Source organism: Tinamus guttatus, unplaced genomic scaffold (assembly GCF_059628265.1).
Source record: "Tinamus guttatus ecotype Peru unplaced genomic scaffold, ASM5962826v1 Tinamus_guttatus_pri_ptg000211l, whole genome shotgun sequence".
Taxonomy (NCBI): Eukaryota; Metazoa; Chordata; class Aves; order Tinamiformes; family Tinamidae; genus Tinamus; species Tinamus guttatus.
Genome location: NW_028288745.1, coordinates 301,714 through 328,601, shown reverse-complemented (window position 1 = coordinate 328,601; position 26,888 = coordinate 301,714). Strand labels below are relative to the sequence as shown.

At 41.9% G+C, this 26,888-nt stretch overlaps 1 protein-coding gene across 1 annotated transcript in view; it reads left to right on the top strand.

Annotated features, from left to right (window-relative positions):
• Positions 1 to 26,049, top strand: part of OLFM3 (olfactomedin 3) — a 37,706-nt gene extending 11,657 nt beyond the window's left edge. The window contains exons 2-6 of the mRNA XM_088524350.1: positions 13,367 to 13,513; positions 14,803 to 14,958; positions 18,456 to 18,675; positions 24,144 to 24,250; positions 25,048 to 26,049. Of these exons, the coding sequence (XP_088380476.1) occupies positions 13,367 to 13,513; positions 14,803 to 14,958; positions 18,456 to 18,675; positions 24,144 to 24,250; positions 25,048 to 25,725 (1,308 nt within the window). The 3' untranslated portion in view covers positions 25,726 to 26,049. The remainder of the gene's footprint in view (positions 1 to 13,366; positions 13,514 to 14,802; positions 14,959 to 18,455; positions 18,676 to 24,143; positions 24,251 to 25,047) is intronic.
• Positions 26,050 to 26,888: the final 839 nt, after the last annotated feature.

Sequence of the window (26,888 nt, the reverse complement as noted above, 5' to 3'; positions counted from 1 at the left end):
TTTAAGTCCCTATCTAAATTAAAATCATTATCAAAGAAAAATAAAAGAGTAATTTGAAAGCATAAGAAAATGAAATAATAGGAGTTCAATGAGACTCGTTAAGGATATAAGTACTTAGGGCCCTTCTGTGAATTCAAATTTGGTTGAAGAAAGAACTGAGAGAGAGACTGGAGAGCCTACAGTTTACTCATGTGGAGCAGTTTTGCAGAGTCTAGAAAGGGCTCATAGAATCATTAAGGTTGGAAGGGACCTCCAGAGGTCATCTAGTCCAACCCCCCTGCACACGCAGGGTCACCTAGAGCACGTGGCACAGGACTGCGTCCAAGCGGGTTTGGAAGATCTCCAGAGAAGGAGACTCCACAACCTCTCTGGGCAGCCTGTGCCAGTGCTCTGGCACCCTCAGTGTCAATAATTTTTTCCTTAAGTTCCTGTGGAACTTTTGGTGTCTCAGTTTGTGGCCATTACCTCAGGTGCTCTCAGTATGCTCTGAGTACTCGGTACTAGGTACTCGGGTGCTCTGAGGTGCTTCCAAGGAGAGCACCCAACATGGGGCTGTTGGGACAGCTTCCACATCTGTAGATTTTCCACAGAAAACCCTTACTTGTAAAATTACTTTACCCTTTACTGCCTGAACCTGAAAAGAGAAAATTGCAGTATAATTATTTGCCAAGTGACACAAATTGGTCTCTTGCCCTTAATAAAAATTTTGTTCCAAACCCTTCAAGCTTTTCCGGTATGTAGGATCCAATTCATCACCAGATGATGCAAAAGCATTCTTCTTCTGTTTATAAGATTAAATACTTGATAGATCTTACATAAATTATGCCCCAAGGATACAATTTTTCATGAGCATTAGATTGTTCTGCTATTACGTGAACAGCAAAGAAAATAATGCTTCCTCTCTTCCTCCTAGAGATATTAATTACTGTTAAAACGCAAGCAAGAATTTACTGTTCCTGTTCGACCGCCTCATTTGCTGCCCTGGGCGGGGAAGGTGCAAAGCTCTGTGCAGGGACTCAGCTCTGCTCCTTCTGTCCAGGACACTGCGTTGGCTGCGCTGCGGAAGGGGCAGCTGGTCGCGATTGCAAGGGATGGCCAAGCGGGGCAGAGAGCTCGGGCCCAGGGCTACGCTCAGTGCTGGCACGGGCTCTGGAGGGAGAGTGCAGCAGGGCAGAGCTGTCTGGTTTCTGGTGGTTTTTACTCTTCCCAGTTTTCTTCATGTTTTCTAGAGGAATAGTGTATAAGAGTATTTGTAAACTGATGCCTCCTACCTCCACTCTGATGCTTCCTTGGCATTTTTTTTTTACCTCTGTTTGGCAAAACTCTGTTGCAGCTGCTTGGAGCTGTTTAGTCTGTTACAGACTCTGCACGAAGTATTCTGAGATCTGATTCTAATGAATCCCTTCTGTTTAAATAAGTTATTTCTAATCCATACGAGTTACATGAATCTCAGAAGAGCGTTAACCTTCATTAGGCCATCTGCATTTCAGAGCGTAACCTCACACACAAAGACAAGAAAGAGATACACTGGAAAGTCTTAAAAATGGGAAGAAAATGTATCAAAAGGAACAACCAGCTAAAGAGAAGCTAAGAGGTTCAGCTAGCTTATATACTCAGATACAACAGCTCTTCTATTGGATTGCTGTTACTAGACCAGAGGCTGGTCTTTAGTTTCTGACTTTCACGTCTTGGTTTCCTGCCAGCTTTATCAGAAGAGATCCCTGACACTCCATAAATTCTGCTGTCCTCTAAGAACAAAGCTCATTAAAAGCTTTAGGTTCTTCCCTTCCTCTTATCTCATGTGAAAAAAAGAAAAGTCTCTCCGTTTCTTCCTGATAACTTTTTTGCAGTGCAAATATAAATCAAAGCAGACGACCTGGTTCATTCCATCCTCTATACCATATAGCTCAAGATCAGCTATATCTGAACAATCAGGCAAGCAGGCATAGTTCAAAATCAGTCTATTCTTCCACATGAATGTTAGAAATATTTTCAATGTTTGACCAAGGACTGTTTTAAATAGCAGAAGCATGAAGAAGGCTATGTGTTTTCAGTCCAATAAAGACTGAAAACACTCTATGGAATCAAATACCACCTGTCAATATATATTCTATCATGTTAAATACCTAATTTCTTGTCCAAAACCTTTTGATGGAAATCTTCTCTCTCCAGCTTTGTTAAAATTTAGGAGTCCTTCGTAGTCATGCCCACAAAGAATCCAGTTTTCGATGATGTTAACAAAAGAAATCAATGATTTTTCAAAACCATGCAAGATCAGTTGAGAAGAAACAGATACTGCTATGCTCTTTCTAGGTGACTCTGAGAAGAATGGCGGTACATTTTCTCATAAAATTTCAGGCCTGCACAGTCCTAGAAACATGGTGGAAGTGAATTACCTTTGAATGCTTTAGATTTACAGAGGATGTTGTAAGACTTTTTTTTCTTAAAACAGAAATGAAAAACATCTGCCTCAAACTAATGAAGACTTCAGGCTCTGCGTGTCTTCCCTCTTGCGCTAGATTCCCAGGAATCACCTACTGGGATTTAGCAGCTCAGTTGTACAGAGGTCTCTCCCTTCCCTTGCAGCCGTGCGCAGGGGGCCCTGGAGCAGGAGCCCTGTGCAGGTGAGCAGACCTACACTGCTGTGCTGGGAAAGGGAAAAGGAGAAGAGTGATAAGGCAGCTCGGTGGAAACTGTAGCTAACTGTGTGGCCTCACGTTAGCAATGTTACATGGCCACACAGTGCTGCTGCATAAAGAATCCATGGCTCCATATGGTGAGATAAGAGGTTTTCCACCAGAACTTCACTGATAGAATAGTCGGTTTGTAGCAGAAACTTCTCCCCAACTGATTGCAATGAATGAGGTTTCATGGGACTAGTTGCAGGAATTGTCATTCATACTCAATCCTTTGTGCTTCAGTAAAATCAAATCCAACTTGAGCAGGGTAGTTAATTCATGCAGGGAAACCATCAGAAGGCACCACTGCGTGGATACAAGGTCTTGCAGTAACATTTGCACACTCCTTTACTATTGCTAAGAAAAGCAGAGGAAACAGTAACATGCCAAGCCTTGTTGCATGCAAGTATGCAACACTAGAACCTGGCACTTTCACTGCAATTTCCTGGAGATCACAGGTTTGTTTTGCAGGAACTGCTAACACGCGCCCTGCAAAACACTAATAAAAGGGCTAATAGGATCAGCAATCACTTGCAGTCTTTGATGTTGCCAGCAGAACCTGCTCTCCCTAACACAGATCCGAGCTGACAGAAGCCCATAGTGCCAACCTGTGTTTGTCCCAGGCATCCGGGAAAGCAGAGAGCAAAGGAGGCGAGTTATAAAACCCGGATACTTCATGCCAGGACATCCCTGCTCGGTCAGCCCAACAACCTAACCCAAATGCAAGCGCCTGTTCCTCGACCTACGGCACAGACGGAATTAGGCTGCAAGTCTAGCTGGGCTTTTACTGCACGTATTGCCACATGTTTCAACATCTTCTGTTATTTTTATTGGTATAGTTCTGTTTTCCTTTGTCTCCCCCTAAACTGCTATAGCAAAACACGTTGCAAGTTTTCCTCTTACATGGTAAATTACACAGTACTGTGTCCTAATCCAGGAGATTTAAATTACACCAGAAGAACAGACTATGAATTATCCTAGATTCCCAGTTACTAAAAACGGAACAGAACATAACTGTAGATCACTGAAACACTCTTATCCTATGGCTTACATGCATAATGCATTTATACACATAAAAACAACAACAAAAATATATAATAGGCATATAACATATATAATGCATTAGTTACATCATAGTTCATAGGCTTTTGGCATAAGAAGTGACTTTAAGAAAACGCATCTTCTGTCCTTCAATATCTGATAAGCCACACTCTGTTGCAGGTATTTTTGAAGCTATTGATTATCATATTTCCAGTGGCCACACTGGATATTGTACTACAGAGGAAAACGAGGCACCTCTAACTACCCCTCGAGCTGCCCTTCATGGGCATCGGCACCTCCTTTGTGGCAACAGCTCATCTGTGTCCTCCGCACGCTGAGCCACGAACCAAAACCCTCACAGCCCCAAGGCAGAGGTTCACGTGAGCAGAGCTCAGCGATCACAGCCAAAAATGCTGCTGTGATAAACGGCCTGTGCAAATTGTGCAAGTCAAACTTGGCATTTAAAATGATTTTCATTATATCACTATAATGAGCAAAAAACATTTACCAAGCGACTGTCATTTAATTAACTTACGCCAGAGCTAAATTTTAGTGCATTATTTTAAAACTCCACTTAAATTTTTCCAGGAAAGTATGGCATAAATTCAAGCTGAGCTTTACTGAAGCGCCCTTCAGGAAATGGCTTACATTACCTGGAAAATGTATGTTTGGCAGTAAAAGAAATAGAGTTCCCAGTGGAGGTAATTTAGAAAAACATTATTTAACAGCCTTCAGCCTAATTCGGGCTTCATAATTTAAAATCTGCAAATTCCCCTTCCTAAAGGGTCTAAAAGAAGAAAGCAAGCTTATGAGAAGTAAGCACACAGGGAGCAATCATGGTTTAAATTCAGACTACTTTGACTTTTTTTTTTTTTTTGTATTATATGCTTCATCAAAGAAAAAAGGAAATTAATTCTTGCAAATACCCAAAATACAAAACTGTCTAAGCACTGGCTGAGGATTCCATCTGCAATCACTTTTCTTCATAGGTGCAAACACTATGTGCCATATTTATAAGAAAACTAATAATAATTCACTAGTCCATCAGAAGCAGAAAAAAATAACAAAATTTAGCTGCAAAATATGGTTTATTCAGCTTTCCTGTGTCAACCTCTCTATTATTTTCTTCAGCATGTTGCTATTACTGCCGAACCGTATCTTTTTATATATATTTTAAATCATTTTATTCTAGTTACAAAATTAAGACCTAGGCTAACAACACTGAGAGTTAGTGGTTTTTTATTGCTATCCAATAGCCTTAACAATGCCAGGACTTGGACAGATTGGCTACAGGGCGCCTTTTTGTCCAGTTTCACATTACTACAGTGGTCTTTGCTCTTCTGTCTTAACCCCTTGGTGCCTTTAGAGAGCAAGTAACAGGCACAGCAGAGGAAAGAGGGATCTACTGGAACCTGCGGCTGCACGAAAGGAAACTCAAACCTGCATGGCAGGTCGGAGTGGAGGAAAAGCTTTTATTCCATACCCCAGATTTTCAAAGGCTTTTATGTTTGTTGTTCCTTCCGCAGGCACTGTATAGTTTAAAAATAAACACTGAACTTTTTAAAAATAAATGCAGGTCAGGCAAGGAAAGCTATGATAATTTTATTAGGTTTCAAATACTAAATATTTTAAACCCATCAGCAGTCAGCAACCCCCTTACAGTTAGAAGGGCTGGAAAGCCTGGATGTATTTCATTCTGTTTTTGAATCATTGCACAATGGGGCCTTCTAGAAATACTTAGTGATTTACCTGTGATTCTAAAATATATAAATATATAAATATATAATGCTTTATATATATATTATGGCTTTGCTCAACTCAGGATAAAAGGCAGCAAGAAGATGCATATAGGTTTTGCTGCAACCATTAAATACTTAATAGGCTGTCGTTTAATTGAAAGGTACAGTGACAGCACAGGCTGGAGAGGACACAGACTGTCCTCTGCAAACACTCTGGTGTGAGCAGAACTAAGGGACACAGTGATTTTACCTTCCAAGCATTGAGCACTGCTGGACAGCAAGAGGTTGCACTGCAGGACCTCGACCATGGTTTGGACTGAAAAGCGCTTCCAGGAGCTCCAGCCCTGCTTTGGCATCCAAATCATTTTGCCCCGGAGCACACAGTCTCTTCCCCTTGGCACTCCTATGGTAGCTGGGCTGCAGAAGTGAATTACAAGATTTGTAGAAAACTTAAGTTTTTCTGTCTGTTGCTAATGAATCCTTGCTGTGAAGTTAACACCAAGCCTAAAAAGCTCTGCAAACAACCTTATTAACCAAGTTCTTGGTGCTTACAGATTGTTTTATTAGATCTAAAATAAGATCGTGTAAGATTTAGTATAACTCCCTAATTCTAGTTAGGGGGAAAAATAGAAAAATACCTGCATTAACCTTTTTTTTTGGAGGCCGCGGGACATTTTTCTCTGGATGTGAAATCTTTGATGCTAAGATATTCATCAACAGCTGCTCCTCAGGCACTTTTATTTTTTGACGTTTTTATTTTTATTATGAACACGGCATTAAGACTGCACATGAGGAATAAGCAGCTGGAGATCATAAAAATAGCCTTAAACAGTGGAAAATAAATTTTAAAAATACAGGTTACACTCTGAGCTCAACCACCTGCTTAGCACAAGCTAAACATGCAGCATCCGAGGCCTCATCATTTATTGCACACATCCCTTGGGCATCAGCTTCCTGCGTCCCATAAAACTCTGTGAAGTCCCAGGCATTTCATACCTAGGAAAGACGTTGCTCCCTTTGGCATAAAGCACCACTTGAACAGAACACCTAGCAGAACATGCACTCTGCTTTTTTTAGACTGTTTTGCATCTGAAGGCTCAGATATACGAAATGCAAATACAGTATGAAATGCAAATAGAAAAGACCTTGTCTAACACTGTGTTAAAAATTAATGATTAATGCAAAAGTAATATAATTATTTTCAGTACCACCAAGCCACGTAGCTATAAATAACTAACCTTATCATGAGCATAACCGTTTAGATCATCTCTCCCGATCTTATTTTCCACAACTTTGAAGAATTAGCCTAAATTTACCTCAGTGTTTACCTTGGGTCTCTCAATTTTCTGTGCTTAATTTTGAGAGAGCTTCCAGTGTATACACCTCTTTTCTAATCAATAAGAAATGGTCTCTCCTGAGCTGCTACCTATTGGACATATAGATTTTTCAGAGCTAATGTTAAAAATGCTGGACCTCTGCAGAGCAGTATGTCCGTCACACCTATAGTGAACTGCTGGTGGAAACGGAGAGGAAGGGCAGTGGGAGCAGGAATGACTGCTTTCAGTCCATGGGGCCCTGCTAGTCCAGGAAAAGAGGCACCTCGTAATACAAAGAATTGTAACCTGTTCATCTTGTGCTGCCTTCACAGGTAACCGATAAAATTGCCTGGAAAACATATACACATACGAACCAACAGTGACAAGTCGACAGTATATAAGGGGTACCTACTCCAAAATACAGAAACAGAAATCCTATCCAGTGTCTCTACCAGTGACTGCATTTGCGTACACTGTGCTCACTTTCTGGAGAAAAAAAAAATGTTGCTTATCAACAAAAATGCTCCATGAGTTGGTCTGGGGTGTGCACTGAAGGGAGAGCCGCCTCGGAAACCTCATTTCAAACCTCTGGAGCTGAACACTTGTCCATGTTGGTTAGACAGACATCTGCAGCCTGACCCAGAGCTTATGGGCCTCAACAGGAGATTTCTGCTGGCTTTGGCACCCTCCTGGTCAGACCGTTAGGCAGGAAATCTTTAAAACGCAGTGAAACCCCTGGCTTTGAATAGCAACTATTGAAGTTCTCCTTTCTGCGCAGCAGCACTGCCCACCTTTCCCCAGACACAGTGACCACGGCCAACCTGGCTGCGTGCAATCTTGAGGCATTGGCTGATAAATAGGAAAGTCGCCTTATATTTTAGAAAAGAGCTGCTAGAATCTGCATGAGATCACTGAGAGAAATAAAGGAAAGCGAACAGAAAGGGACGGTTCCACTACGCTATTTTTCTCCCACTAGACCCATCATTATATTGTACATGAGAGGAAATGGAACTGTGAAGTTCTCCTAAGAACTCAATAGAAATGTTTTTTGAAAATTAAAATGGCAGGAAATTAACTGAAAACCAAGATATAGTTTCATTTCAGCTAGTCCTTCAGTTCCCCTTATTTCTTTGCAATTCCAACTGTTGTTAGCTGCAGGCTCCCCTGAAGGCACACTGCATGGCCTCCTAGTGCCAGACAATTCCCACCATGGATTAAACCCACTGCAGACACGTTATTTGCTACTCTTTACACTTGGGGACCAGCAGTGAGCGAACACAAGGGGATACATGGGAAGGAAACACGGGAATGCTCTCTAAGACCAGCTCCTCCTCCAGGCCAAGGGACTCGGAGGTGCCTGAAGGCAGCAAGATGACCAGAGAGAGAGCCAAGGCCACCTCAGGAAGAACGTGGTCCCACCAGCGCCGACGAAGCCAGGGCTTCTGCTGGACACGAACGCGGGGCAGGTGATGGAAACGCAAAGGTGCTCTTGCTCCGTCCACACTCAGCTCTGTGAATTTTAATGGAACTCAGAGACTGAAAACTTGCTTTATGTTATATAAATAGTAATGCTCAGGAACACTACTAATACAGCGACACACATTTCTGAAATCAATTTACTGAGTCATCTCTAGAATACATCAAATGAATAAAAAAAGAAAGGCACGACGGAGGGAAAAGAGCACTGTAACAAGTGAAGCTTTGACTTCTATGCATGAGCTTACTTTCAAAGCAAACCTGCCAAAGTACAAACTTGGGAGGTCTAAGATTCCTGCCTATGCGCCACTTCAAAAGAAGCTATTTAAGACATCTGAGCCACAAGTGTGTCATTGCTTTGATCTCCAGCTGCACAAAGTGCAGGCTTTTAGGCAAAGGCTTTACACTGGCGTTAATATGTTTCCCTACCAAATCAAGCTGGGCTTGTACCTTTTACCCATGAGCATGTTTTTGAATTCTAAGAAATATTTGGGACTGGGCTCATCTCTTTCTGCACCCATTCCATAAGCTGACATCAGGGTTAGGTGACCACTGCAGATCGTCGTTATTTCCTTTTCCTCCCCTTCACTGTCCCTTTTTCCCCAGCGAGGCGGCGTGTAAGCAGTTGTAATGCATTTATGTGCGCGTGTTCACGTGCCACCGACTCTCCGGATATTTATTTTATTGAGATTTGTAGCACTGACGTTAATTACTTGTTATAACATGGAGGTTACTTTACCTATCAGTTGTGATAATATAATGTTGAGCTGCCTTCTCATTTATATTAGACTTCACTTAACCCTTAGGAAAGTTTAACAGGGTCACAAAGCAAAAGTAAATATCAGGGATCCATTTTGTGTAATTACAGTAAGTAAGGACATTTGTACAACAATCTTGATAATAATTGCAAGGTGATAGTTAAATATCACAGTGCTGATATAAAGTGACTCTACTGAGAACACTGGAATTATTACAAATCTGTGTACTGCTACACGAGATCAAAATACTGCTTCTGTACTCTCCATGCATCTTACCGTTCACTGACTTTGAACTATGAAAACAGGAGGTTACCAGGCTAGTGAAAATTGGAATTTTCTTTTAAAGAATTTTCTTTTAAAGAATAATGTTCATATATTAGAATCACTGTTGCCTTCTAGTCTTTTCCAGCTTTTGTTCATAAAGTCATTTCTTAGCAGCCTATCATGAATTGGAAACATGAAATTGTAAATTTTTGCTTTTAACATCATCATAAAATTTTCTTTTGGCTTTCTGACTAGACAAGAATAACTCAATTATTCCTTAGTTTCTGTAAGATCTTTGTATTTATATTTCAGGCATATTTCTCACTGCAGTTTTCCAACATTTGTCCCCCTTTTTGAACACAGATACCACCAATATGGTGTTTAATAAATTATAACTGCCCAGGAATGAGAGGGACATTTCCTGATAAGCTGTCTTTAAGTGAGAATCAGCAGGTGTTACTTCAGCAGGCAAACTAGTCTAAGTTCTCACATACCTTAATGACAACTCCAGGGTAAGAATGAACTGGTCGGCACCTGCCAGATACAGTCCTGTTGCCTCCAAATAAGAGCAGGATCATTCGTGCCAATTCACAAATGCCTAAAAGATGGATAAAGGACAAACATCAGAGATGATTTCTCTGGACTTCTGAAGGCCTTTTCTTGTCTTTGGAACTAGTCCTTAGCCTTTGGCAAAGGTTAAAAAGCTCACGAGGCAGAGAAGCAATATGTTCTGTTGTGGATTTCTAATCCACAATCTAACATTTAAGGGAAGCAAGCAAAGATATAAACAGCTGCAGCTCAATGTGTATTAAAAATATATACCATGACTCTCCAAAGCAATATGTTGCAACTAGTGGATTTTAGGTACTTATTAAACTTCTAAAAGAAGAGAGGAAGAAGAAAGATAATAAAGATGATAGAAGATGATAAAACTTGTGAATGACAGACTTGTTTTTGTCTTAGTCAGGACTAGAGAGGATATGGAGGCACCTCAGACTCACGCAATAAAATGAGAAAATTATGCAAGGCAAAGCTAAGTGATGTGTAATTCACACGGGAAATACCAAACTGAACTGCTCAGGGAAGGGAGGGATTAGCAGGAGCGCAGCGCTCCGGCAGAAGGACCGACTCGCAGGTCACCCTGCACCGCCGTCCCGGTGTGTGCCCAAAGACACACACGGGGTGTGAAATAAAGTGATAATGCAAGAGCATATGCAGTAAATTAATGCCTTAATGGCATTTCTTCACCCAGAGTGAAGTGCCGCGCAGTACCTAGATGGTCTCTCTAAGCAAGGTCCCCCTTGTACTGTGGAGCCCAGAACTGGGCACCACACTCCAGATGTAGCCAGGAAATCAGTTTGCTGTGCAGAATTGATATACAACTTATATGGCAATGTAGTTTTCAGTGAACTGAATCTTTTGAAAACTTGAAATATTTTCCAGCTCACATTAATGTGTAATTCCAAGAAAATATTTTTAATATTTGGAAGCACAGAATTTTTCTGCTATCACTGATTTTTGGCAAGAAGTTCCCTTATAAGATTATAGCTTATCTCTTTTTTATTTCCTGATTTTAAAAAAAAATCAGGAAATATTTTCCATATGTTTTGACTAAACAATACAAACAACTGAAATAATTCTAACTAAATGATGGAAGAGAGAAGCCTACCCTGATTTTGATATACAAGCTCTGAGAACCTGGAAAATACAGGGTTTTAGTGAATTTTATAAATGCATCCCAATCACAGCCCCACCTATAAACATGCAGCCCTACAACTGCATGATAGTTTTCCTCCATCTGAACTATAAAAGTTCTTTAAGAAAAGCATGTCTGCTGGGAAGCAAATTCAGCAGGCAAACAGGTAAAACGCAGAGCTGCTTTGGGGCTGCTTTTCGGGTGCTCTGCAGCTCTCAGTGCTGGGGACCGAAGGCAGCCGGGCTGCGCCCGGGCTGAGCTCGCGCTGGGCAGGAGCCAAGCTCCAGCCGGCTGCCTCTCCATGGGCCTCCTCCTCTCGGGGCGCTGCACAGCGGCCTGCATGGCGCGCTCCTGCCAGGAAAGATTCTAAAATAGCATCCTTGAATATTTAAGAACGCTAAATTACTGCTCCAGAAAAAAAGATAGCATTAAGGAAAAAGAATTTGGTATCAGAATGTAGATTGTTTTTCAATTTTGCCTGAAGAATACTGTAGTTGAGCTTGTCTCTACAATATGCAAAAATTCTGCTGCTGCTTCTCTCCTGGAGTTCAGTTAAGCAAATAAATAGAATATTATTAGAATAAAATTGGGGCTATAAAGCTGGATACCCTTCCCTGGGTGGCCAGGCAGTTTCTGCTTGAGGTAGGCATTAAATGTTGAAATAAACAAATAACAGAACAAAAAAAAGGGCAAAGTGCACTTATTTTTGAGTTACAATTATAAATGTGCATAAACAAGCATTTTTCTAGAAAAACCGAGACACATGTCAAGTCCCCTCCTCTCAGGGACTGGCAGAAGCCGTTCGAATGCAGTTTGGGCAGCTCTACCAGGGCATGGGTCACCCCACCACGGCCTCGCTGCCCTCGTGGAGGGGCTGCCGAGGCACGAGGAGCCTCCTGGAGCAAACGGAGCCTCCGCTTCGCACGGAGGCACCAGTCTGTCCCAGAGGCTTCAGTTGTCCCAGACCACAACTCCTTAAATCATGCCTGCAGCTGCCTTTTGTGTGTGAGTCCATCTCTTAAACTAAATTTCCATTTCCCTAAAACAAAAAGCTAAGAACATCACAAATGTGGTATAATTTAGCACTGAACTTTGAATTTGCCTTGCAGCAAAGCCTACAGCCAAGTTCAGGTGTCCTCCTTTTACAGTCATCGCAATGCTGAGCCTTGAGGTTTTCCTTGCAGAACTGGGGAATAATACAATTTTGATTTCTCAATTAACACCCCAGGAGAAGAGGTCACTGCTGCTTTCAGTGACTTCTGAAGAGTCTTTGTGGGGAAAAAGCCTGTATCTTTCTCCATAACTCAGCTGACATGCAGGAAAAAACTGCCACCTGTTCACCCAAGCTCGGTCTATAGAGACCCTGCATTTCCCCTTGGGGGGCTTTGATGCAACTGCATATTCTAGTTCAGTAAAGCATCGAGATCAAAAGCTTGCAAAGTTTAATAAACATTCACTGTCCTGATGCTGAGCATAATTTTATAATGTAGGCAGCAATTGACTTCAACTGTGTCCAGAGCAGAATTATTTCAGTGGTAATCCATTAGCAGCTGTACCATGAAATTCAATAGGCAACATTGTATTATTAGATATAAAAGAATAATGCATAATATTGAATTACAGATTGAGAAAGTAAAATATACATACACACAGACTCCTGGTGTCCATTAGATATAATTCCATCACCACAATCTATCCAGTCACTTAATTATATTGCTTTTCTCATTCTCATCTTGCATATAGTCCTGCATCCTGTTAAACGTACAGCTACCTAGTCTCATGAGGGATCACACAACCTCAAAAGCAGCCTGGTGCTGGCCTGCTCTGCAAGCAAACAGCGCTTTGCTTGCCTTTTTTCCTGCTGTCCTACCTGGGACAGGGGAACAGCCGTGTTTTTTCCCACAGGCTGCCTGTCACAGTGTTCCCATGGGAAGAGCTGGCTGCATTTTTAGGAGCCAACCCACTAACCCGTGCTCAGATGTGCCCTGGGGCAGTTCCCACCACCTCACTTTGGGATTTCATACCTGTTCTTTCCTGTCTTGGTTGCTTCCGTTAGTGTAAAGCAAAAGGCATCCAGGCTGAAATGACATATTTGCTCTCTGCTGAGGAAGAGCCATAACAAATGGCCCTTTGCAAAGAACTAAATCAACCACCTTGTGCTGAGTCACAAGCACAAAACTGTTCTCATCTACACCAGAAACAACATTCCAGGACTCTTCTAGAGAAGACCAGGGTGTGAGATAGAACGGTGGGAAATCACTCATCTAATGAGTTGAGCTGGTAATAAATGAAGAATAGGAGGAACTGCATTCCAGTAAGAATAAGACTGAGGGTTTTCCCTCCCCCCTACACAAAAACATCACCTCAGTTTCCTTTTATCGTTATTGTGTTGTTGCAGACTCAGATTAGCCCCAAGGAAGGGTGGCAAGTTTACAGCTCAGCCCAGGATCCTGACGGCCGCTGCATTTGTACTGTTGTTGCACCCGAACAAAACCTATGTTCAAGAGATGCCAAAAGCAGGCAACTTAGACAGCTGCTGGAGAAGGTAAGTCTTCCCAACACCTGCCTCCATTCCCTCATTAAGATTCCCATGGAAATCTACTTCTTTTGCTTTTTAATGTATAATAGCAGATTCAAGTGTTATTCAAGAGTTACCAGTCATAAAATGTAGACCTAAAATGTATTTTTCAGTATAGGTTTTCAATACTTTTTGATCCATAGAAAAATGATACTAGTGCTAACATAGTGCCAGATCCTACAAGTTTTCCCTCCATAAACCTCTGAGCTTGAGCAGAGGCTCGGCTTGTAAAGGAGCCCATAGCATGAGGTTCCACTAAGTTGGACATATATCAAACACAAATAATCCCCCTCTCAAACGAAAGCTGATGCGTAAAGATCAGGGGCATGTTTGCTCCTGGCACAAAACTTCGGCCACCTCTCCTTGCCCTCACCTCTTCTCTACAGACTATTAAGAGGTTTTAATGAGCCATTTTATCACCTCAGCAGCCCTGGGAAATAAGCCATTCTCCTCCTTTCCCCAACTAAATTAATTATATTTTTCCTGTGGTCAGACTCGGGGCGGGTAGAGGTTTATATCACCCAAGTAGTTTAAACTTGATACAAATCAGGTCAACCAAATTGAATTATTGCCTTGCCACTTACTATGCATGACAGGAGAGAGAGGTCAGGATCTGATTCAATAACTGTTCTATGACTGCCAAAGTTAAAAATTTAGTTCTTATATTTCTAAATATGTCTGTGTGCCTATCGAGTTCCCAAAGCAAATTGAGCAAACACGCTCCTCTTACAAACTCAGGACAGGTTCTTATCTCACCTCTAGCTCTGTCACTGAAGTCAGCTTGGGTGCGATACGGACCTGAACGTTCGCTACTCCCTTCAATGCATTTTTCAACCTGTGAGACAATTTGATAAAATTTCATTTTTTTAATCTCCTTATGAAATCATAGCCAAACCCCTGTCCAACAATGGGACCATCCATGCACTGTGCTTGGGAGAAAAGTCACGCCACAGAGCACGTCCCGCAGGACAGGCAGCAGCAGGAGGACAAGGTTGATGCCAGGGATATCAGCAGCCTCTGCTGAGCCCGACTCCCTGGCGGGGTGGAAGGGCTCCCCTCTCTCCTCCCCTCCCCTCTAAGGCCAGGTTTTGCACACCGGGCACTTAGGGAACTTCCATCTCTGCTGTGGTGCAAGTGACTCGCGACTAAAGCGCTGACCTAAGCGCGTGTTACTGCCTGCCATTTAACTGCCTAACCAGGAAAAAAAAAATTGAAAGCAACAAAAAGTGCATTTAGAGGGTGTTCTTCTTTAACAGGTTCAGAATATGTCCCAATCTATTGAAGTTTTAAATCTACGGACTCAGAGGGATTTCCAGTATGTTTTAAAAATGGAAACACAAATGAAAGGGCTGAAGGCCAAGTTTCGGCAAATTGAAGATGATCGGAAGACATTAATGACAAAGCATTTTCAAGTAGGTTTTATTTTTAACACTAACTTTGAAAGCCTGCTGCCAGCAATGTACTAAGCAGCAATGCATGGACTGCTAAGATCTCAGCTTGAAATGCTCGCACAAAGGCGATATTAAAAGGAAAAGCATAATAAAGCTCCCTTTATGATGATAATCTTTTGCTCTGTTTAATTTAATTGTAAGAGGGAGTAGCCATTAATTATTAAGACATTACAGAAATGTCACCATAAATAGCTTCCTGTTTTCTTCGGTATCAATGTGCATGTCATACTGAGAAATGTATATTCATGCAAGCGCCGGTGATAAATGTGGCGATGCCAAGGAATTAATAGCAAACAGCCAGAGAGTTCTGCAGTTCTGCTGCTGCCTGACATTTAGTGCAGCTGAAGGGAAGAAAGCCTGCAATAAATCAGGTTATTGTAGTTTTTATCCAGTACAATTAAGATCTAATTTCGTGTTTGAAGGTTTGCTATTTTGGGTTTGGGATAGGGGAGGAGGGAAATCAACCCCAGCCACATTTGTGTGATTAAAAAAGGACTTCCAGGGAATTTTGATGACAAGAGAAAGCACAAGGCAATCTTTTTGCCTGAAAGAGGGGTTGCAGAGATTAAAAAACAGGATTGTGTATTCTGAAAATGCTATCTGAAGTGCTTTTAAAGACAAAATATTACAAGAGCATATTAAAGTCCTTCAAATACCAAGTGTGATAAATGGCTCTTTCAAGGCTGCAAGAAAGCCAGGAAGGATCTAGGAGATAAATTCTGAGGATTAAATTCAGTTAAGCTGACAGATATTTTGAAGTGCTTGTGAATACCCACACAATTATGGGCTAAATTTTTTCATCAGTGCTGAAGTTAGACACCTAAATCAGCAAGTACATCGATAAGGGGTCCGCTTTATTCTTCAGAGTCATTGAATATCCAACGGGTCTTAATTATGTCAGGAATTAAGTATCCTAATGGCCTGACTAGAGAACCCCATTTCCTATTGTTATCATTCTTAGTTTTGCCTAGAGTTGGAGTAAATACTCTGAGACATTTTTCAGACAGCAAGAAATGCCTCCAACTTTTCTTTCTTTAGGGTTCTTCACCAGTAACACTACACTTGCAGAGTACAATCGTACATTCCACATTGCCACTGTAGTTTTCCTTGGGCGCAAAATATCAAAATTTGAATGTCTGATACAGGATGTCAAAGGTAGCAGCATTCAGCACCACTCTAACCTTTTAAACATTCAATACTCATATTGGCCAGTCATCTAGCTTCCGTTTGACAATTTAACAGGAGTCTAAAACAGATTTCCAACCAAATTATAGAATAATTTAAAAGGTCATCACAATACAATAAGCTGCTGGCTTTCCGAAGTTGGATCTACTAAAATTCCAATGCTTTATCTTGCCTCAGACAAAGCAACTCACTACAGATAGCATTAGTTCTCACGCCAGCAGGCCTGAGGTGCCAAAATACATCTACCACATATCAATGTTCCATTTGTACCCGTTATCACAGCAGCAGGCGAAGAGTGCCAGCAGATTCCAAGAAAACAATCATGTGTCATGAAAATGCCTGTAAATTCAGTATGTCCTTTACCAAGTGAAACGTTCCAGCGCTGTGGTTGCATGCTGATGAGAACGGAAGAGCACAAAGCTGATCTGCACCACACTGGAGCGTACGGTCGCAGCAGCATTTACGCCGGGCACAAGATCCCTGATCCTCCTGAAAGTTCAACCAGCTGGGTCAAAAAAAACCTTATTTAGCATAAAGCCTATGAGAAATAAGTTACCTCTACTCTTAAAGACTTCATCTTGCTGGTTTTTTTGTTTGTTTGTTTTTGTTTGTTTGTTTTTTCCTAAATACAGGCTTTGTTCTTCTCTCCCCACCGTGGTTTAAGCATGATTTTTGAACCAGAGCCTAAATTCATTTCAAAATTAAATATCAAATATATTGGATTCCAGAGCTCTGCTTTCTAAATCATCTACTCTCTTGTCATCACATGCAACATAACTATTCTTTTTAAAAGAATACCAAGTTCAAGTTAAGTTTTCAAGATGATCAGTCAAATAAGAATAGCTCCAAGAGCAGATAAAACTGCCTCTCCACTTCTTTCTGTTCAGTTCAGTAATGCTGCTAACCTACCACGGTTGGAAGGCCCCTTGAAAACACCACCAGAGATACAAAGGGAACTCCTGATACTCTTAGGTCCACTTATAACAACATATATGCTGTATTTTACACACAGGTCATCTCAGCAGTGACGGGGCTAACCCGGCACCTCTGACCACGTTTGCTTCCCCACCTTTCTCTTGCTCCCCATATGGGCTCCCATTTCAGCTCTCTGCTGCTTTCTCTTCTCTCTGCTGACTCTTCCACCTCCTCTTTAGGATTTATTTGCAAATCCCTTCAGTAGCCTCTCCCAGCGTGTCCCCGTCTGTACCCAGGGTCTGATCTCACAAATCTAGCACCTAAGAAATCTCCATTTCCACCTTTCTCTCGCTCTGCCCGGGCTTGCATCTCCTCTGCTCCCTCTGGCACTTGCTCCCCGAAGCCCTGCTGTTTTCTCAGACTGCAAACAGAAATGCAGATCTTTCTGCACAGGTTTATACGTCAAGGCAAACCTGCATGCTTTTCATAAAGCGAGACCTTCCAACAAACAAACAAAAAAACCTTTAAGTAACTAAACAAATTTAACAAAGTCTGTAAGATTAGATCAAAAAAATTAATTACAAGTGATGAGCAGCCCTCATGGGCTACAAAGTGCTGGGACAAACCCTCCGAGTGCGTGAGGGAGCAGAAACCCAAGGCCGAGGCGGCAGCAGCCCCTGTGGCAGAGCAGAGCCTGGCCCTGCTTGAGCCGGCGCTCGGAACGGCAGCACGAGCGACCAGGGAGCGCAAAGGGCACCCGGGGAGGCGCAGGGGGCTGGAGTGAGGGATGGAGCAGGATGACAAGAGCAATTCATGGAGAAGGAAAGCATATTTTGAACTATAGATATACTCTGTAGATTCTGGATTTATTACCTCAGAAGAAAAACATATATATCACTGAGGCCAGACAAGCACTAAACAGAGTTTAGCAGCCATCACAGAAAAAAGCAAGCTCAGTATTTTTAAGGCACGAAAAAAATAACAGCTCACCAACTACGACAGCACTGTAAAACACTGCTGTCATCCCTGCTTGTCACAGTGTTCAGGCCTAATCACCTTCTCTCCTGAAAAAATCCTGGGGCTCTTGCACCGTGGGGATGGAAAGTCAGGCCTTCAAGAGGTTTGCTCGAACCTCTTGAAGGTATTTGCACAAGAAACTGGCTGTTCTCTCATGTATTTTATCTACTACATACTGTCCTTAATCCTAAAGTTTCTAGGATTTTCACAATAAGCTAATAGATCTATATATTTTAAAAATCACACGATTTTAATAATCATGTATAAATAGTATAATCATAGGAGTTAGAGGATTGGACTCTTTTAAACTGCTCTAATGCCTGTCTGATTGCCTGTTACAGGAGCTGAAGGAAAAGATGGATGAGCTCCTGCCGCTGATCCCAGTTCTGGAGCAATACAAAACTGATGCCAAACTAATCACCCAGTTCAAGGAGGAGATTAGGAACCTGTCCGCAGTTCTCACTGGGATTCAGGAGGAAATTGGTGCCTATGACTACGACGAACTTCACCAGCGGGTGCTCAGTTTGGAAACGAGGCTTCGAGACTGCATGAAGAAACTCAGTAAGTTAACAATTGCTTGTCAAATTTGGTCCCTCCTGCTGACTTATTTAGGACAAGTGGATGTCCAGCACAAACATCCTCTGAAAAATCTGCATCAGCTCCCTATCAGGTACCCAAATTGGAAATCATCACTATCGTTATTAAGTGCCAACCTTAATTTTTGTTTTCCAAGTAGGGGTAATCAGTAAGGACCTACTCTACAACAGTGATGCCAAGTTTCCCCTTAACCTGATATTTAAAGGCAGGGACAAAGCACACAGGCTCACAGGTGCAGACTAGTCCACAAGGAAACCCAGCATTCCTTCCATTCCGAGAAACCCGAGCGGACTGCTAGCAAACCTGGGAGTTCTACAGCTGGCAATCCAGCCCCTTTTGTGAGAAAAAAATATCTTCTAAGTTGAAATAATGGGGCTTCTGTGAGGCAACAGAATAAGAAAAACTTCTAGATTGGGTTATCCTCTTAAATTATTTATTTTCATTTTCTTACGTGCCACTGGAAAAACCCTAGCAGAGATGGGCAAAAAGACATGGAAGAATTCTTCAACACAGACACACCAGTGCAATCCTCTCTGCCGGGAGGCCCCGGCAGTCACGAGGGCTGCACTGCAACGATGCAGCAAACAGGAAAAATGCTATACAGAGACAATATATCCCTGAACATTCTAGTAAGTGTATTAGGCACCAAAAGATCATCTCACGTTTGACAACTGTCTTTCTTCCTTGCTTTTATGGTGTGTACTTGTAACACTGAGCAGTCAACTACAGCAGGGGATACATTTTAAACACCGAATGACCAGGTTTATTCAGAGATGCTCCTCTCAGATTCTTGCCTTTTATTTCCTAATTACGTCCCCATTTCCCCCTTCCTTTCTGTTCTGCAAATATGCTATCTCTCTAAGTGAGAGATAAAGATATAAATATATATAAATTATAGATGTTAACAACATAAAAATATTTGTACAACACACTACTGTACACATTCATATCTCTAGTGCACTCGTGTCAGGTTCTGGCTTAAATCGTCAGAGATTTTTGCCGAGCTTCCCAATATAATTTTGTAACCACTGTGTGTACTAGCTCTTCTGTCATTCTTCTCCCTAGCAGGTGTTACTCAGCAATACAGCTGCTGTATAATGCATTATTTATTTGGTCGTGGCCACTTAAAAGGGATCTTCCATCTGCCCTGGCATCCCCTGCAAGAGTCATTAGGAGCCACTGAGCAGTTTTCCTACTTTCACTCAAGTTTAATGATTACTGTAGCAGTTGTGATGACTCAGAGTTGTTCCTTTTCCCTGGAACAGGATAAAATCCAAGTGGAAGATGCTAAAAAAAAACTGGCCACAGACCTTTAAAAGGGGATATGCTATTAAACATGTAGGAAGACAGTGCAGGAGCATAACTGCCTATACAACAAATTTGCATGCACTTATGCAAATGTGAATCTTTAGAAGGTAGACATGTGAGGTATGTACATGCAGAAAAAAATACAGGTTGTGCTTTATTTGGGACTCACATTTTGGTTATAATCTGCTTAGTAAATTAGAAAAGGAGAGAGAGATGGCTAACATTCCTGAGAAGCCCAAACTCTCTGCCAACTACTGCTTATGAAACACGAAAAAGTAATTAGAGTAGATACACACTGGATTCATTTGCAGCTACATCTAATTATAATGTAGAGTCTAAAAAACATTTTTCCTTAGGAATTGAAAAGTAGAACACTGTATTTTGCCAAAGAAATGCTGTTACCTCATGGCAAAAGAATGCAGGAACTTACAGATTTAGTGATGCTTGCACCACCAGAGCATCTTTCCCTTCAGGGTCTGAAGGGCTTTAAAGATATCTCTTACTACAAATCTCTTCAAAGGAGATAAACATTATCTTCAAAATGAAGATAAAGAAACAAGAAGACAAGAAGTCACTTTCCCCAAAATTACACAGCAAGACATTTACACACTTGAAGCAGAATCCACAGGCCTCCTCTTAGCAAGTTCTAATAAGTAGACAATGTTTTCTGGATTTGTATTAGGTAGAAGTACAATGTACCCATTAAGTAAGAAGTAATTCTTCATTCCCTCCCGTTATAAAGTAAAGTTGTGACAAAAATGTTGATCATAAGGAAGGAAGTGAAAGAAGCAAAGCACATGGAACTGGCCTGTGCACAATGAAAAAAATACTTCATTTTCCCCTGTTTATTACCTACAATAAATAGGATAATAATGCATTACAGGAGGTTCTTTTGGTTGAGATACATTTTATTTCCCTTGCAAATCCTTCAATATTTCATAAATTTGCTCGGTTATATCCCAAAATTTATATAGCAGCTACCAGCATTCACTGACATCATCGAGACTGGGAAGACCAACTACCCTTTTTAAAACAGCTTCCTGCCCAACTGGTCTTCACAACCTTCTCCTGATATTTGCTGCCTTGGGAGCAAGCTTTCAGATGCATCCTGTCCCACAGTCTTTCCCACAGAGGCAGCACATCTGCCTTTTTTATATATATATATGTATATAAAAATGCCTGCCCTGTGCACCTCAGCTTCTTTACTATCAACACAGGAAAGCACAAACAGTCCTACTAAGTCCATGATGGAGAACTTGGGCTGGATAGAGCCAACATCCAGGCTGAACACTGTGTGTCGTTCTTTGTACTGTGTCAACACTCCAGGGTTGGATTTTCCAGTTAATGTAAGTGTTAATGATTGGGATTTTCTAACCTGGGGAGATGCTGCTTTAGCAGTCAAGAGGAGGAGGCCATCAGTGAGCTTCAAATCACCAAACCCTAAGAGTGTGCAACCACGTCTGAAACGTTCTGTCCTGGAAAAAAAAAACATCTAGAAAACTCACAGAAGCTTTTTTTGTGCATTTTCTAAACATTTCTGAACCTCTTAACATATCTTAGTATGGTGATGCATATGACCTACCTTCTCACTACCATCTGGTCCTTCTCCTGGCAGGGAATTAAAAAGTAGAGGCTTCTGTAGCCAGATTTTTTTTTTTAACCAGTAAAAGAAAAGCTTTCCAGCCATGGCAGGAATCAATTCCACATCATCCTACATTCCCTTTTGCCAGAAAGAAAACAAAACAATAACAAACACCACCACACAAAAAAGAGCTTTGGCCATGCAAAGAAATGCAGAGACCAGTTTTAATTCTCAGCCATTTCACTGTTATGGAAAATTCATGTGGCAGATGGTTTTCTGCTTCACTGAGATCTTTCCCAACTGTATTTCCAAATTCACAAACAGTAAGTACTGTTATGGGAAAAACAATAATACCTTACTCATAACAGTCCTCCGTCACAAGTTACTTAATGAAAAGGGATTTGTTGATAGGAAGATGCAGAAGCAATAGAAAAAAAAAAAAAAGCTATGCATGTCAAATACGGTAATAACTGCAAATCTGTTCCTCGTTTTTGGGTTGGTAGGAGGACACAGCAGGAGATAATTTTACCATTTCCTTTATGGCACACACACTGGCCACCAAGTCTGTCTTCCAGGATTGTTTTAGAAAAAAATATTTTTTTCTACCGGGTTTCTAAAGGAAACGGGAAAACTTTGTTTTGTATCTGATGAGTTTCAGCAGCAGGAGCTCCTTTATTCTCACTGCAAGAGGAAAACAGAGGGAGCACCAAATTCTTCCAAAAAGCCCCTGTAAGTGGCCACAGAAAACAAGCAGAAGGGAAGCAAAGCCTGGAGCCAACAGAACTTATCCAATTCCCATAATCCAGGCAGAACTGCTGCTTTAGAGATGTTTTAAGAGTCACTTGCAAAAGGAAACTTATCTTTATAAAGTCACCATCACTAATTATTTCAGGGTAAAACAGATCAATAAACTGCATTTTGAAGCAACATGCCATCAAAATGATGTGCTATTCATTTAGAATAAATTACTTGCTTGTAATAGTAATTTAGGAGCACTTCAGCACAGAGAGCACACTTGCAACTTTATAATGAGCTAAACCATAAATGACCCCGATTCTGCCAATACTTCACAGTTCTGCTATAACAAATGGGTAAAGACATTTGAAGGGGAGGCTCCAGAAGACAGCACTGAATGTTTCCAAGCAGCAGAGTAGGGAAACAACACTCAGCACGCAACGCTAGCAGCATCAGCTTCCAAAAAATTCCTATATAAAAGCATCTTGTAATATGCTAAGTAACTGGGGAAAAACATGTAAGATTCTTCTAAAATATCAGTGAAAGATTGCAGGATACACCTTCTGAGACACGTAAATAAAAATGCCTTTACAGTGCCCCGGGAGCAGGCGGAGGCCGGCGGAGGCCTCGGCACGCGCTCCCTTGGCCTCGCTGCAGCCCATTCCCGTGGCGCGGAGGGGACGCCCCCGAGCCGTCCCCGCGGCGTCACCCCGCGCTCAGGGACTCGAGCGGCCTGGCACAACACGTCACCTGGCACAACACGTCACCCGCCAGCCAGGGAACGCAGGGAGCCCGGGCACGACGTGACCTTCTCCTCTGAACTGAACAAATTCGTTCTCAAAATCGTATACGCTTTGTCTGTCGCATTTCCTGGATGGATTGTGTTATATGCGACGGCACAACCATGGATCAGGGACAAGTACTTATTTTTAAATTAGAAGAAGTGAAATGCACTGCTTTTTTACATTCACATGGAAAATCTTTTCCTCAGCAACATGCTATCTCACTTAATCACCTACCCCTCCGTGTGATATTAAGCCCTTCAGCAAACACATGCATTGACCTGGAGCTTGCTGCTAATGGGCCTGTTATTAATGTCTCCTAAAATATAGATTTTTGGATTGTTGGGAAGGTCAGCACTCAAGATCATATTGACTCTCATTATTTCCTCCCAGACAGCCCAACACAAGGCAGTGTAACGGATCAAAGCCGGCTGACAGAGCCACGGGTCCTGAATCACTCTCACCTCCACGTTCCTAACGCCACGCGGGTCCTAGGACTGAACGTGGGCCTGGACGAGCTCTGTGTGCAACGGCAGCAGAGCCAGACGGGGGCCTTGGGGCACCCATTCCCCCATCAAACGTTTTTCTGGTCTGCTCCTAAGCTTCTTGTCACCCCTGTCAACAAAAAACTCAAACACCCACCAACTTTAACGTTTTCCTGACCCTCTGGAGATCTAAATTAGGGAGTTTTATGTCTTCTTTTTATTTCATCTTATTAAATGTATCTGGAAAGATATTCTATCAGGTTATGTTTATGTCCACAAAGTGTATATTTTTATATATTTTAAAGCACAGATAGACAAATAATTTTTGTTAGGGTATTTTTTTATGTTTTTGCCTCTCTGTGTTACTCAATACAGAAAAGTTCCTACTGTGAAGATGACAGTCTATCCTCAAAGTAAGCCTGAATCCCCTGAAGCCACTATTTAATTTAGAGCAATGGGGCTTGTGCTCTGAGTGATGCCAAGGAGAGCTGTGTAATTGTTTGCATTAATGCATTTGTTTTTTTTCTCTTTTAATTTCAGCATGTGGCAAATTGATGAAAATTACAGGCCCCATTACAGTCAAGATATCTGGAACTCGATTTGGAGCCTGGATGACAGATCCATTAGCATCAGAGAAAAATAACCGAGTATGTTAAAACTCTAAATACCTTTGTGTCCTTGCATTATCTTCACCTGAAAAAAGATTTTTCTTTTCCTTAGGTCACACTTGCAAGCAGGTTTCTTGCACTTCCATCATTTTCACTGTTTAACATCTTTAGAAAGAAAACTAAAGAATTTGTGCCAAAATATTCAAAGACAAAAGTCAGCTAAGCTTACTATACCATTTCCTTACGCTCTTTTGTGGATGATGCATGCTCATCTGCTATTCCTCTGAGATAAACTAAAGAGAGAAAAGGAAAAGAAATGAAAGGAAAATAGGAGAAAACAGTTCCCTAAAAACTCTACTGGTTTCATTACTATTGTACTTGGTTTCTTTCATCAAAATTCACTGATTTTCATTGACTAGAGATTCAGCTGAAGAAAATGCAACCAAGTCTGTTCATAAGCATAAGACTAAGCTTAGCTCACACAACATTTTCTATCTCTCTCTGATTTTTTATCTCTGGGAATATCTTTAAGCAAGTCCCATATAGCAGAGACCTAAACATTAAATAATCTGAAATGTATCTGAAATTGTAGAAACTATCATTTTAATGGTCTCCTAGAGAGTTCACTTTTATAGGTAAGTTCCGATTCAGAAATTCTAGAGTTCCTCACAATCTGCTGACATAAATGCTAGCAATATTGCCCTGCGCTAGCCTTCCGCATGCCTGAAAGCCTTTCCTGGCTTCCTTGGGTAACGTATGGGTCACACAGAGTCGCACGACCACGTATCACGGATTGCATTCCGGGCGCTCACTTCCAATCTTTGCTCTCCTTCCAGGTCTGGTACATGGATAGCTATACTAACAATAAAATTGTCCGCGAATACAAGTCAATCGCAGACTTTGTCAGCGGGGCCGAGTCAAGGACATACAACCTCCCCTTCAAATGGGCAGGGACCAACCACGTCGTCTACAACGGCTCCCTCTATTTCAACAAGTACCAGAGCAACATCATCATCAAGTACAGCTTCGACACGGGGCGGGTGCTGGCGCAGCGCAGCCTCGAGTACGCCGGCTTCCACAACGTCTACCCCTACACGTGGGGCGGCTTCTCCGACATCGACCTCATGGCCGACGAGCTGGGGCTGTGGGCCGTCTACGCCACCAACCAGAACGCAGGCAACATCGTCATCAGCCAGCTCAACCCGGACACGCTGGAGGTGCTCAAGAGCTGGAGCACAGGCTACCCCAAGAGGAGCGCTGGAGAATCCTTCATGATCTGTGGCACCTTGTATGTTACTAACTCACACTTGACAGGAGCCAAGGTCTACTACTCCTATTCCACAAAAACCTCCACTTACGAGTACACAGACATTCCGTTCCATAACCAGTATTTTCATATATCCATGCTTGACTACAACGCAAGAGATAGAGCTCTCTATGCCTGGAATAACGGACATCAAGTCCTGTTCAATGTCACCCTTTTCCACGTCATTAAGACTGAAGATGACACATAATTTTCTTCCCCTCTCCTCACCCCAGTTCAGAACATGTCATTTGTGATAACTCTAAAGCATCCATCCCTCTAGGTTTCTTTTAATTTCCTTTTTTTAATCCACTAAAGGAAAACATTTTCTACCATACAATGCATTTCTAACACGGCTGAGCCTGTCAAAAAGACCTGTTGGAAATAAAAGCATCTTAACTCATGATTCTACAAGGTCTGCCAAGGCCTTGTCATGAAAAGCACTAAAGAGAGTTTAAGTGGCTAAAGACATAGTTTTTAAAAGATTATGACCTGCCTTATATTAGAGTCAGAGACTAATGGTGGCTTAAATGCATGAATGTCTTTTTTACCTCATCTTTTTTTTCATCTATATATTGCTCAACTTAAGGAAATTTTTTTTGGTTGCAATCTGACACAAACTGCACATTGTATTTTTTATTTATTCCAGATGAAAGACTTAGAGATTTAATTTAAACATGGAGTTCAGTTCATTTTGCCATCCCCAACTTCAGATGTGGTGCTGTACAGTATGTTTTTAAATCTCTTGCAAACATTTTATTGACAGTATGTATTTCTACCATTGTAACCACCATTGTGCAATTGTACCTCTTCACTTATGTGAAAGTAAACTAAGTACTATTTTTTATAAAATACATTGAAGCTTAATTGCAGTTTTGGCTATGGGTCAATCAGAAGTGGTAAACCTGAGAAACAGCTTTTTGTTTTGAGGGAGATGGATCAATGGTTTGTTAGACGCGTGAGCCCCATTCCCAGTTGCGGCAGAGAGAACCTTTCCCGTCCGTGCTTGGCACTTACCAGCAAATCTGCAGCCCCAATGCCTAACGCCAGTCCCGGCTTTGCAATTCACCACACCACCCAAGTTCCACCTCACTCTTTTCCCTCCCGTCATTTTCTTTCCCTCCTTTAAGCTCTCTCCTTGTGGGCTGCCCAGGGGGGCTCTGCGGGTGGCACTGGCACCTCCAGGCTCAGTGTTCACACAGAGCCCGCGGTGGCCTCTCTCCCAGGGCAGCGAGGAGTGGAGGTGCAGGGCATGTCTGCACATCTAAGTCATCCATAACACCAACGCGGGGACCCACTGACAAAGGACTCCTCTAGGACAGCAGGAGTTAGGTGGGGGAAAATAAAGAAGATGAGGTCCAAAGCCAAAACAAT